The sequence below is a fragment of the Dendroctonus ponderosae genome, unplaced genomic scaffold (assembly GCF_020466585.1).
Source record: "Dendroctonus ponderosae isolate FM_Combo_2020 unplaced genomic scaffold, Dpon_F_20191213v2 Dpon_F_20191213_44, whole genome shotgun sequence".
NCBI lineage: Eukaryota > Metazoa > Arthropoda > Insecta > Coleoptera > Curculionidae > Dendroctonus > Dendroctonus ponderosae.
Genome location: NW_026018653.1, coordinates 1 through 13,875, shown reverse-complemented (window position 1 = coordinate 13,875; position 13,875 = coordinate 1). Strand labels below are relative to the sequence as shown.

General features: G+C 32.5%; 1 protein-coding gene across 1 annotated transcript; it reads right to left on the bottom strand.

Annotated features, from left to right (window-relative positions):
* Positions 1–1,871: 1,871 nt before the first annotated feature.
* On the bottom strand, positions 1,872–13,873 carry LOC125504385 (gamma-aminobutyric acid type B receptor subunit 2-like). Its single transcript, XM_048666260.1, has 12 exons — positions 13,710–13,873; positions 12,319–12,465; positions 12,122–12,231; positions 11,570–11,823; positions 10,809–10,919; positions 10,580–10,748; positions 10,282–10,520; positions 10,026–10,228; positions 8,093–8,420; positions 7,842–8,037; positions 7,499–7,675; positions 1,872–3,088 (listed from the first exon to the last, which is right to left on the bottom strand). Exons 1-12 carry the CDS (start codon positions 13,871–13,873, stop codon positions 2,706–2,708), a joined length of 2,481 nt encoding a protein of 826 aa, XP_048522217.1. The 3' UTR covers positions 1,872–2,705.
* Between the last annotated feature and the right edge of the window lie 2 nt (positions 13,874–13,875).

The window sequence follows — 13,875 nt, the reverse complement described above, 5'->3', positions numbered from 1 at the left end:
ATAGGGCAACCTTGCGCATTTCCTTCGCTGGGATTTTGTAGTTAGCACTTCTTGAACTTTGGAAGTAGTAGCAAAGGTAAATCCTTCCGGTTACAGCATTTGGCTAGTTGTTCTGGAAAATGCTTGTCTGACCATCTGCTACAGATTAAATTTCCTCCGCCGTTCGAGACAGGATGGACGAACTTCTGGACATTCTTGCACTGTGGGATGTATCTTGCCTTGAAGAAGAAAGCGTTGACGTTTCTGGAACTACTGGATTTCGGTGCAGTTTTTTAAATCTCTGAGATGGAGTAGTTTAGCCATATTAGAAACGTTTGAAGAGACATCTACTAATACGGTAGAATGAATTTGCTCAGGGGTGAACCCTATATTTTCTGCATGGATTTATTCAGCTTCTGTGCGAGATTCGAGTTCATTAATGGTGAAGGCGGGTTTTCTGCTCTTTTGAAGAATCTAGGCGAAGGGTTAGCTGTTGATTTAATGGAGAAGATGGATTATTTGCTTGTGATCCCGAGTTTGAGGTGACTCAATCCATTTGTATCTACTCCATTTGTGAATTTTTCTATGATTTAATTTTTATAAGAGTTTATGGAGAGTAGCGTTTGGGTTCTTTCCAGTTCAGTATTAGGAAATAGTGATGAGGACTGATTCGCTTTGTTTTGGGGTTTTGGTTTTCTGGGCATTAGGTTGGGCTGTTGGCCTTAGAAGGGAGAATTTGGAATTTTGTAGACTTTCATGCTTGCTCTTGTTTTCTGATTACTTTGAACCGCTTTCTTTTGGGATTTGGCTTGTGGAAAAAGATCAAAGGTTTCTGAAGTCGTATTTGTTTTAAGGAGGGATTTGTATTTTTCTTATAGTTAGGTGTGATAGTTTCTTTTAGACGAGGATTTTGGGCTTCGAGCTCGAAAAATGATTCGGGAAAGTGTTGCATTAGGGTTTTTGTTACTCGTACATTTGCTTTTTCTTTAAGGTTCCTTACGGTTAACTGACTGAGATTTCCACTTTTGTCACAAAATAAAAGTCTTTTTTTCGAAATAACTTGTTTTTATAGCTTTTATTAGAGGCTTTGTGATTTACATCAATTTAAATTGTTTGGACACTAGTTTTCCCGTTACCTCCATTATTGAGCTGGCCCATATACAGGGTGATTTTGTTAAAATCTTGAAGCGCTTAAATATTTTGAAAACGAGTGATCCTACGAAAAAATGTTTCAAATAAGAAGTGAATATCTGGGAGGGGGAAGTTTATTCGTGTTAGAAAAACAACGCCTACTTCGACTTTGTAGGCTAGGCAGGGGCCAAGTTGAGATTTTCAAATGGTAACCAAAACAAATGTCTTGATAAATTACTATCACTTTTTGACGTACTATTCGAATTCGAATCTCCAGTAAAATGGTGTGGTTACTATTTGAAATTCTCAAGTTGGCCCCTGCCTAGCCTACAAGGTCCAAGTAGGCGTTGCTTTTCTGACATGAATGAACTCCAAACGCCCCCCTCCCAGATATTTTTTTAAACTTTTTATTTGAAACATTTTTCCTCGGACCACTCGTTTCCGCAATATTTAAGGGTTTGAAAATTTAAAAAAACACCCTGTATAATGAAAACGTACTGTCTATCACAATAGATAAACGAAGAAAGGATCCATAAAAATACGTCAGTTTTACTAATAATTTCTTTTACTTACAAAGAATTCCATCCAATAACAATATTCTAAAATTTGCAAAAATGTTCATGTTCAAAACAAGCAATAACTATTATAAGGATCTATGATCTATAACATATTGATTTAATGTACAACCTTAGCTACTGTGTTAATGCGAAACAAATTGTGTGATAAAATTCTAACAGAAAGATCAACTTTTGTAAGGTAAATTACTATTTATAAACTTTTCATTTATTCAGAAATTTAACAGGGCTGATATAATAATTGACAACATGTTTAGAATATTCTATAAAATTCTTCTGTTCATCTTAGCTAAAAAAATAATTAATAATTGTAAGAGCGCATCCTGTAAAGAGTAATAGTAACATGAAGATTGTCAACATATAAGAGGAACATAATCGACGCGATTTAGTTAACAGCATAATTTATAGTAATATGACTTAATATCACTGTTAATATGCGTATGAACTAGAACCCTGTGTAATCAGTTCTAATAATTGCACTAAGTATATGTATTTTTCATCGTATCTAAAAAACTCCATGTTCTAACTGTAAAACTGGAAAATATTGAAAATATTCGGGTTCGGTTTCGGTTAGAGGGACCAGCAATTTAATTGCTCTTAATTGTTATAGGTTAATAAAATCTGAATTAACTTTTTTTTAAATCTGATCAAAGTGCTTTTTACGTTCCTTGAACACGACTGCTAGAAATTTTCTATTTTAATTTGCTAATAAATAATAGCCCAAATTAACATTTGAAATTCATGTGGAATTTTACGCGTGAAATAATATCTATCAATGTATTCACTAAACAGTCTGAGGTGTTTGCTTCTATACATTTTTCGCGTACGTGCACGTAGTACTTTTCAGACTTAATTTTTCATTATTTACTTTGAAGTTTACAAACTAAAATATATAAATACACGTTGCTACATTCGCACTTCGATTTCACGTGCCTAAAAATTACATATTACTTTGCTAATATTTTCATTTTAGAATTTCGTTATCGCTTTAAAGCTAAGATTAAAAAGAAGATTCTAAACCTATAAATATTCAACTATATCACACTTAATACTAATATTCGGACACGAACGACCGAACGAATAGTCTATGTTATGCAGGCTTTTATTTCTTTCGGTCAACAATTTCTGGAAAATCGGCAGAATTTCACGATCCAATAACTCACTTTCAGAGGTTGCATTATACATGGATTTGTCCCGTTTAGGGGGATGAGTACTAGACTTTAATGCCGCCGCCACATTAGGTGTGCTAGTAAAATAGCCCAGCTTCTGACTCTGGATATTTCCTAACATGTTGCAACTGGCAGCTTCGGAAGGATTCGATTTAGCTGGTGATTTTTCACGTTTCTCCCTCTGAGAGCCGTGCCGATTCCTTTCGGATGTTGTGCGATGTATGTGCGGATCATCTGAAAATGAAAATTCAGGAAAAATAAGTATTTTTAATTAAATTGGTGCTAATGGTTCTTGGGATAAGAGCAAAGCTTTTGTAAAAAAATGGAATGCTCACTGTTCGAAAAAGTACTTTGATTATAGATTTGCTACTGATAGTGAATCAATTATCTGAATTTGCATTATTTGAATAAATAGAGACGCCAAATTCGAAAAATAGAGTTTTGCAACCGTCTGAAAATAACTTTTCTAGGGCTGTATGCCAAATGTTAAATATTTGCTATAAATACGTTTCGCAAGATTACGAGCTTTAGAAAACGAAAAGAAATGCTTTTTATATTTATCTTAAACGCACTTGGCTGCATTTTTTTTATTAGAGCTATACGAGWCCCGAGACTGGAATTTTAACATCTTMAWMARAKCATCAACRTTTTTCTGAGTAACATTTTACTACTTTGTAACAGAACCCAGCAACAGAACTGAGTCCAAAGAAAATCGACGAGTTTTCGTRTAAAATTGATCTCTTAATTTTTTGCATAAAAGATTCAGTTTGCCAGAATTTTACAGTAAGATTTTRTCCATGATTCAAAGCTGCAAAAAGTTTTCCAAACAATTTTGYAAAGCTGTKAAGGAGGCGAGTGTTCCAATAAAACGTACCTAATAATTTTTCACAGAAAATAACTGAAGATTGTCAGTATTTTAAGTAAAACTGATGCAATRTTTGCGTRGAAASAATTGCTTAATAAAAAMTTTATTAAAACTGGAATGACCYGAACATTTAACGGAACTTYAAAAWTCTTCAGAKCGGTGAGGGCGGCGAATTTTCCAAATTATTTKTTGTAAACTTTTGCTCTCTGGTCGTTTTTCAAAATAATCTTAATTWCTTTCGGTAAATMAMTGAMTAAAATTATTTGGTTTTTGTGCCAAATTCGCCGCTGAAAAGGTTTTCTAAAGTTCCCTGTAAACCGATGAATGAGGCGAATTTTCTTATTGAAAATGAATTAAAAGCAAAATTAATTTTGTCATTTTGGGCTTAAAAGATCCCGTCAGAAAAGAAGATGTCAGAAAAGAAGAAAATTATCAGAAAATAATGCTTTTTTTGCGTTTTCGGTTAAAAACTTTTAGTTTTGTGATCGGTTTTGGAGAAAACCCTAATGGTTTTCGGGGAAAAAAGGGAGGAATTTATTTTCGTTTTTGTCCCGAATTCGGCGCTCAAAAAAGTTTTTGTAACATTTTTACAAAGCTTTAAATTTATCTTGTAATTTTTTGTCTAAAAAAGACCTCCAGTTCGTCAGTATTTTTAAGTGAGACTCTACAAAATAGAGTGTTTCTCAGCAAAAACTAAAAAACCACATTTTTTTAAACAAACTCTACAGTCTTCAGAGGAATGGAGGTGACGAGATTTGCAAATAATATGTTATAAACTATCGCTTATTCTGTTCGTTTTCTGATAGAAAATTATTTGATTTTTGTATCAAAGTTGACGCTGGAAAAGGATTTCAAAACTTTTTACAAAGCGACGAAGGATTCGAAATTTATTTCATAATTTTCCATAGAAACTACCTTAAGATTGTCAACATTTTTAAGCAAAACTTAAGAAAATTGATCATTTAGAAGAAAGAGTAACTTGGCTAAAACTGGAAAATTCTGAAATTTTGAAGAACTTTTATCAATATTATTAATAAATGACCCTTAAAATAAATCTGAAAACAAATAAAGCAGCCATCAACATTATCCCAGCAACGGAACTGAGTCCAACGAACGAGAGTGGGAGTTTGTGTCACACTTTCAAATTTGGAACACTATTGTATTAAGTCTGTAAGGAATTATAAAAATCGGAACAGTAGCTACATAAAGACTATGGGAAGTTAACTAGATGAATGGAAGATAAGTGGTTGGATTGGACGTGGTGGTACAATTGAATGGCCACTTAGATCACCTGACATAACACCAATCGACTTTTTCTTATGGGGTCATGTTAAGGCTGAAGTTTACAAACAGTAGGTTACCAACATTAGCTCAAAGACATGAAAACACTAATAAGACAAACTTTTCGAAGTATTTCAGTACAAACTTTAGAAAAGGTAAAAAAGTTCGTTTTTGTGTAGAGCTATAATGTGTATGCTATTGAGGCTGAACTGTTTGAACACCTCCTATGAAAAATTATTAGTTAAACACAATTCTGGGCTAGAATACTATATAATACTACATAATAAGAAATAATGGCATAATATGCCAATATTTCTAAGTTAGAATCTTTATTTATTACTGTTTTATTACGTTCTAGTTATTTAGTAATCAAATTTAATGAAATTTTAGGTTTAAATAATTAATAAAGTAGTATTGTAATAGAGGTTAACCTGCGGGTCTCGGGGTCTTCTTGGACTGCTTGTAATAGCGTGGATTATCAAATGCAACATTTTCTGTTTCTTCAAATGTACCCGATACATTTTTTAATGCTCCCACTATCCATTTTTATCAGCATTTGGATATCGGGTAGTATACAAGGTGTCCCTTAAGTTGAGGACATGCAGGGTGCACAGGTGAGGTTTGAAAGGAGACAGAGGGAAGTTTTGATAGCATATATAGGAGATAAAAATAATACGCTTTGTTCGTATAAAAAAAATATTAACACCCCCTTAACTGGTCCAAGCACATTCAGTTTAAACAGCAGCATTCAGTTTCAACATTAACATATATCATTATTTTCAACTAGAGATATAATTTTTTAACTTTAGATACTCAGGAAATGGAGATTTACGCCAAAAAAAACTCTTCATTTATTGCGATAAATTGAACTGTTTTAATAATAGCTTGATTTTTGTATAATCAGTTTAAGGAGCTCAACAATTAACCAAGGGGTTAAAAAATCTTTCCTTTGGTTGTTTTTTTTATTCGTAAAAATTATGTTCACATAATGAATTTTGTGGTAAATTTATGGGCCGGTATCATAGGAAATAATTATACATTACTGTATTTTAAGTTAATTTCTGCAGGGTATTTAAAATTAATTAAACAGAAATCAAATGATCTTTAAAATACGTAGTTCAATTTATCATATATACATAGTTCAAATTGTATAAATAAGTAAGGCATAGCTTTTTGGCTGAAAATCTCTAGTCTCAAGAAATTATATTTGCAGTTAAAAATAATTAAAAAAAATAAAAAAATAAAGATTGGTTGTTTCTGCAGGCCGCTCCTGCTTTTTTTCTTTCTGTGTTCAATATATTTAGGATCCGTTTTGCAAATAAGATTGTAACTCTGTTTAGACAAACATTTGGCCAAAAAATAATTGTAATATACAAAGTTGTACAAAAGTTGGAAATCTAAACGTAAAGTCCAATATCTCCGTTAGGGGGACAAAAAGAAAAACAATTACATGAACAAACTGTGTTTTTTAACCTCTCATGTATGCTCTCGAGGAACGAAGTACGTAACTGAGGCTTTGTATACCCTACTGGCTAATAAGTATCTATTTTTTGGCATTCTCCGGAGATAAACACCATTAAATGGGTAGTAAGGTGCATGGTTAGAGACAAAAAATAAATATTATGCAAAAACTTGTTAGTTTGCTCTGTTCGGTCTTATCTACTAAATTATTTGTCTGTCCAGGGGCTTATTGGTTCAATTTCGTAGTAGAGTTTGATACTGCTAATTTCTGAAAAAAGTTGGCTTTGCTTCAAATTTATTCAAAAACTTGTGAAAAAATTTCTGAATTTGACATTATCTGAAAGCCTGTTAAAAAACCTTATAATATATAAGGTGTTTCATTTAAAAAATGTGACTTAACTTTAAGTGTCTTCATCTGGTAAATTATAAACCGCAGACCGAATAAACCTTCTACAAAAGTTATCTTGATTTGTAAGAAAACCCATTGCAGCATATTAATACAGGGTGGTCTATTAATAAAAACATATGTTTGCTTTACAACGGATTTTTCGGGACATCCTGTGTAAACCACATTGTTTTAATAAATGGACACTGTTAATGCCAATATCGCATAAAAATAGTTTCAAAATTACACTCTAGATTGCCGTAATCTTCCACCGCGTCGGTTGAAACACCTTGTATAAAACGTAGGTTTATCTGATAGAAGCGTTTTTAAAGATTTAGTGATTATTTCTTTGTGAACCACGGTTTACGTCAATTAGCCGAAAAATTACAACATTGTAAATGTCCTCTGCTGCTCAACCCTCACTGGTTTTGAAGATACAGCCGCTTCTCTTATTCGTACATCTGACATACCACCTATATACTAATTAAACTCTGAAGACGGTGGTAAAAATATTTGCTAAACAAAAGCGAAACTATTTGTCACAATCAAAGAAACTTGAAAGAAAAACTCAGCTCAAAATAAATTGATAAAGGGCTGGAAATGAAGCTCCAGCAGAAAGATTTCATCCGCAAAATGTTATCATGCACCTTACCTTCATCTTGTGATATGCTAACTCTACTACTCTTTTGATGCGCCTTTTGGCACCTATGTTGACTCCCTGTGTCCCATAATTCGCTTTTAGCCACCACGTGAGTGCCGCATTCCGGCTTCTTCTTGGGGGTGGTGCGAATGTTACTCTGAACACTCGTTCTTCTGTGGCATATTCCTTCTGGAAAGCAAATTGATAGGCTATGGCATAGGGATTGTGCATGTGTGTGCTGTGTGGTGTTGGCAAGTTTTCCCGAATAGTTTCATGCGTTTTACCGTGTGCGTTTGAGTGTTGCTACAGAGTGTAATTCTTGAATTCCCCATAATAGAGCTAGCGCATATCGTACCTTTTACAACTAAGTCGTCCTCCAAGACACTTTCAACAGCTTTTATGCTGCTTCTTCTCTTTTCTTGGATTTCTATTGAATCTACTGCCCCGACCGTCCTGGACACTCTTCGTTCATGAGTTGGCGTCCTTCGACCCTGCCGCTCCAATGTTGAAATTCTCTTCTTTTCTAGTTGTTCACTCGGGTAAGGCTTGATCTAAATTTGAGTACGTTGGAATTAATAAGATGTAACCATATTGAAAAAATCCTACCTGTGTGTCACATCTTTGAATGTCGATTTTATCAGCAATCGAAACCACCTTACTTGGTTCTTTTACAGTGTTGTAATTGCTATCCAATTTCATTATACTTTCCTTATTAATATTATTTTCTGCCTTAATGGTATCCGTGTTAGTTCTTGACACAGTTCCATTAATTTGCTGTTGGGACTGTTGAATTATTGCTGGTTTGCTTTTGGGATGATTCGTTTGCTGTGATGGCAGCAATTGGTTGTATTGCTCATTCTCGATTCGTTTACTTTTGGGAGAATTTACAACTTTTTTAGGAGATGTTTCGTTAGTTGCTGGAAGTTTTTTCTTTCTGGAAAGATTGTTGTTGATAAAAAAACACTTTTTATCAGTCTGTAGTTTTCTTCCCTGAGTTGCAATGTTTATGTCCAAATATATGAACTATTACAAAAATAGATTCAAGTATACATAGTAAAAACAATCTGGGTTGAGAGCGCTGGTAAAAAAAAATAAAAATATATATTTTATAATTGAAAATGTTCCACCAGCGATGAATTTGGGACTCAGTTAAACAGATAGAGCTCAAGAAGGTCCAATTGTGAAGGTTATTTGTTTATTTTGATTTTAGTAACAATCGTCCCTACGAAATTTTTGTCAAGTTTCTGCTTTTGAAGAGCACTCGGTTTGGTTAATGGTGTAATAATGACTCAATCTTCAACCAGATATGATTATCCAAGCGTTATCAAATGCTTTATTTGTGTTTAAAAATTGGCTGGCAGTTTTTGCTTCAGTAAAATCTGTTCCGTGTATGTTTTTAGTAAGAATCTTGCACCATATAACTTACATCTTTTTTATAAATAGTGACTATATTTTTATCACCACGATTTATTCCCACTACGAAAGGAAACCGTTACAAACACTGTTGGTTTGGTAGCAGTTAAAAATTTGTTTATTCTGGAAAATTTTCTACAAAGCTGATTCAAAATTAACGTCATTTGTTTAATGGGTTTTTTTGGGGCGTTAAAAATGTACTTACATTTTTTATATTAGGCAATATTTTAAAGTATTTCAAAGCTGATTTGACAATTTATTAGGTGAGCAGTTTTGTGATGAATTACGCCATTAGGTGATAAAACTTATGGATTGAATGCGCAATGTATTGAATACGGAATATGGTAGCTTCGGAAAATCAATTGAATAGCTAAATTTTGAAACTCCGACTTCTCTTAATTCAATTTGTTTTTCAATTTTACTTTTCTATTTCGCCAGGCACTTTTGATAATTGACCAATGAAGCAGCAGATACTTAAATTATGTTAATGAAAAAATTATCATTGCATATGCGAGCGAAAACATGATTGCAATATTTCTGTTTCGTTTTTTCCGCATATCTCTGTATCTTTGAGTATAAATAATTTGTTTCATAATTTTTTCTGTACTTTGTACATACACAACACCTTCACAGGAGGGACTTTGAATCAACGTGTATACCATACCAACTTTGGCACAAATTTGCTGAAATATCCCCAAATCAGCAAAATACATTTCTAAGTTAGGACTCGCTACAAATTTTTAAAACCAAAAAAAAGGTCTAAAGTTTTATTCTAATACATCTATTCTTGTCAGGTATACGGAAGAAGAAAAAACAAATAAACCAAAATTTTGAAATATAAATTGTATATGGAAAAGTCGATGAATAAAATATATGAGTGATTTTCAGGTTTTTCTCAAAACCAATAATTTATTTATTAAAAAGAGCAACGTCGTAAAAACTCTTCAAATGTTAATTTATTTTTTATGTGTATATTTGCAGCCCTTTTGAACACAAGAGATTAAAATCTACGAGGAATTAGGTTGTCAGAAGTACATACATATGTGAACAGAAAATGTGTTATTTTCAATTATTTTATTTACTTTTTTTATTAAAAAGAATTAAATTGTTGTTGATTTTTACTTACTTTTGACTATCCGAATGATGCAATGATGCATAGTCTGCTTGTGAACTAAGGCTGCAAAGAGATGTTAGGTCACTTGTCTCAGTGGCACTTGGCATTTCTTTGCGTAAAAGTGGTACCGAAAGGCGATTAGTATCACTTATAGAGTCCTCAGTTTTCTGCTCTAGGATTTCATTTGCTTCATTGCCCAATTGCCTTATCAGCATCTACAATTTGCAAATTAACTCGGGGCTGGTGCGTGAAATAGCTGGCTAGATACCTGCAGTTCACTATCTCTTTCCGACAACGTTTTTCGATATTTTATATTTAATTCCTTCAAGTCCTTCATTTTCGTTTCTATTTCTGATACGCTGGATTCTCGTCTAGTTTTCGACATGGGTCTCAGTGTTGCACGAATTCGCTTGTCTATGCTGCCTCCGGTATCTTTGCGCAGTTCGAGCATTTTCGGAACGAACACAAGGCACAAAGTTATTGTAGTACAAAATATTATAAAAGAACCTGAAACAAATAAACCAAATGCCCAATTTAATATAATTTTGTAATACGAATATACTAACTAATTATCAGAAACATTGCGTCTTGATGGTCAACTAAAGCCAGAGCAACTGCTGCTCCAAGAATGCACATTACTACCACATTGTAAACGGAAAAGCCAACGTATCTGCTGTCGTTTAGAGCTGGAATGGAAACATGTCGAGTTTCCCATGCCAAAAATGCTCCAAATATCTACAACATTCAGCAACATTAGTCTCTTCTAATGCTGGCATCCATCCAATGTTGACTTACCATCAAAAGACCTTTGTATACGTAAATGGAAGAAATGAATATAGTCATTTTCGAAGATGTGCAGTACTCGTTTTCCGGTATAATAATTTCATCTTCATTTGACGGATGAAGCTAAAATGGGATTTAGTAACTAAGTTCTGGTATTGTTTCTAAGTGTCTCATTAAGCGCAACAAAAAAAATAATTTTTAAAGAAAAAGTTACTATTAAAACAGGGTGAAGCTCGTCAAGCTCTGTTAAAACTCGGCTAATCCAAACTTCGATTTTTTAACTGAAACAGCTTGTATTTACAGAATTTAACTGTTCTTTGATTGAAAGTTAAGGTCCTTTTTAACAAGCAAATTTATTGCTTGTTTTGTTCTTTGCGAAGTAATTGGATATTCCAAATGAACTTTTAATATTTACTTCTGTAAAACTGGGGTAATCTTCAAGTTCATCCTCATAGACGAAAAGAAGGAATATTGGCTCTTTTACATAAAATGATTGCTTTTTTATTGAAATGAGGTAATAAAATTTTAACCATTTAATCTCTAAATTAGATTTTTTGAACTAGAAAAAATAACATACGGCTATTTCTACGGACTCACTCACTGTTGATTAAACGTGCTTTTGATTTAAAAAATACAATCTAATAGACCAATTTGAATCCAAAAAACCCAAGTTTTACATGATGTTTATATTTCATACGATTTTCCCCATTTTTCAATTAGCAGCGTAAGCAAAAATCGGGCATCAACTTTCCGTTTCGTCCAGTTTTACTTACATATGGCTCGCCGCGTTTGGTGTCACGATAGAAAGGATCAGCAAATTGCCATGTAGCCATTATAACAACATCGATACATAATAAAACTCCAACCACCATAAAAAGCTGGTAATCTTTAATCACTTTCTTATTGAGTTTTACATCGGTGAATATTGAGTGAACTCTCCAAGTTTTACTAAACATTGATCCAAATGCCAGTGAAAACCCGGCCATTAGAGTGCAAGCCCGAGCTGTGCATATGTAAGGGAATACCTCTAAAAATCCAAAAGAAATGTCAGTAATCTCGAGGGATACAAACAAAATATCTAAAATAACTATATGTAAACGACGACTAAATAATCAATGCATAAATTGCTATAAAGATTATAGTAAGGAAGACGAAAACTTAAAGTCTTGTTATTCGAAGTGGTTACAAACCTCGTTTTAACTAAATGTATAAAAAAACCAAAAAAGGTGGTATCCAATTAAAATGATTAACTTGCATTGAATTACATTAAATACGCGGACGGAATACTTATAAATTCCTAAATAATTTAAATTCGTACTACTTACCAATACTTGAAAGACCCGAATCTAAGCCCAAAAAGATGATGCTCGTATACGTTATCATACATCCAACTATAATTAAGTTATTCAGCTGAGGGCTGGACATTTTAATATATCTGAAAACCAATGAAATATTTTTTGTTGCTTGTTTTTATAGATTAAAATTTAATTTAATCTGGGCTAATACATCGTGTAATATCTACCTCTGATTTCTGTATTTGATGTTGAACGCTAAGAAAAATGCAGCTATGAATATTCCTAAAATTGCCAAAGTCGCTAAAATGGCATAAGCTGTCTTGTTTACTCTGGTATGCTCAATAATCAGAACTGTCCTATCTTTCGGTGGATATCTACAAATGAGTGAAATCAATAGCAAAGTAATTTAAATATAATTAAATAATTCGGGTTGTTTTAATTACAAAATCGTGGTTTTCCTTTGTATATTTATTTATATTACTGTTTCATGAAATTATTTTCGAAAGGCTTSATGTGGTTGATAAATTGGTTYGCATTCACATAYTTTTAATTTGTTATAAATAAAATRMAGCCAAAATAATGCATGRAGAAYATTTCAGRAGTAAATATGGAAAAGTTAARAMMAGTTTTKTTTKTTGGATMTASATATTKGATGWWKATCAAGTCAATTKTTTTTTTCTGCAGATAAYAKTACAACAAAYTTTTGRAAACATTTTMTTAACATACAATTTTATTCAAAAATGMTTTATTTTGARCCTGTTTTATTAGTTTCATTGACGTYTAAAGAAAATGGAACTAACAYTGATTTTCAWTATRGCTAAACAACAAATARCACTATTAGTCACGTTCSTGGTRTATTTAAAAGAGAAAKAAGTTACAGACTTTTCGAACGAYRCGCCAGTTTAATTTAAAAAATSTAGAGCGTTTRTTTCATAACGTAAATTGTTTTGAGCTAATATGTTTAGAAAAAGCACTAAYTATACCACTAAATTKTTTACATTCKCGCGTAGACTTTTCAGCTATTCAGATTTTTGCCACTGTTTTCTTATAATTATTCATAAATAAATGGGTTTTTGAGATAGGAAGAAAATATGTCCATAACGTAAATTAWACTTTATTTTTYTACAGAAARTGCAGCAGCMWARAAGCCCATATAGAAKGGTAAAAWAAATATAAATAAAAATAYATCAGCGTTTTATTTGAACAATWTAAAAACAAGCGAATYGTAATTACCATCTCAACATTTATATAATGTTAGTATTATTTAATATTCTTGTCGGCCTACGAGATGAAACTTACATGGCTTCAGATGTATAAAATAATATATCATCATTTATGACTTTTTACTGTTGTCGGTCCGTAAWTTGCCTGCATTTAAACCGTTTTCTCAAWTTWTTTTAATTATATTTAATTAAATTTTCTAAGCCGTTATTAGACAGTGAAAACATATAATTTATGACTTTTTACTGTTGTCGGTCCGTAAATTGTCTGCATTTAAACCGTTTTCTCAAATTATTTTATTATATTTAATTACATTTTCTAAGCCGTTTATTAGACAGTGAGAARAAAAATRGACAAMTACGCAATTACRTATCTACCTAATATAATTTGAACTTACTTCCCAGTCCATTTAAGAGGATCTCCTAGAGTAAGATCTAGATGTTGTATGGCAGCACTGTATTCTCCTACTTTTACGTCTGTTCCATTTTGGATCTGTTTAAGCAAGATGCTGGCTTTCCGTTCATTGTCATAAAATCGTACTGGGCCTGTGACTCCTAACATGA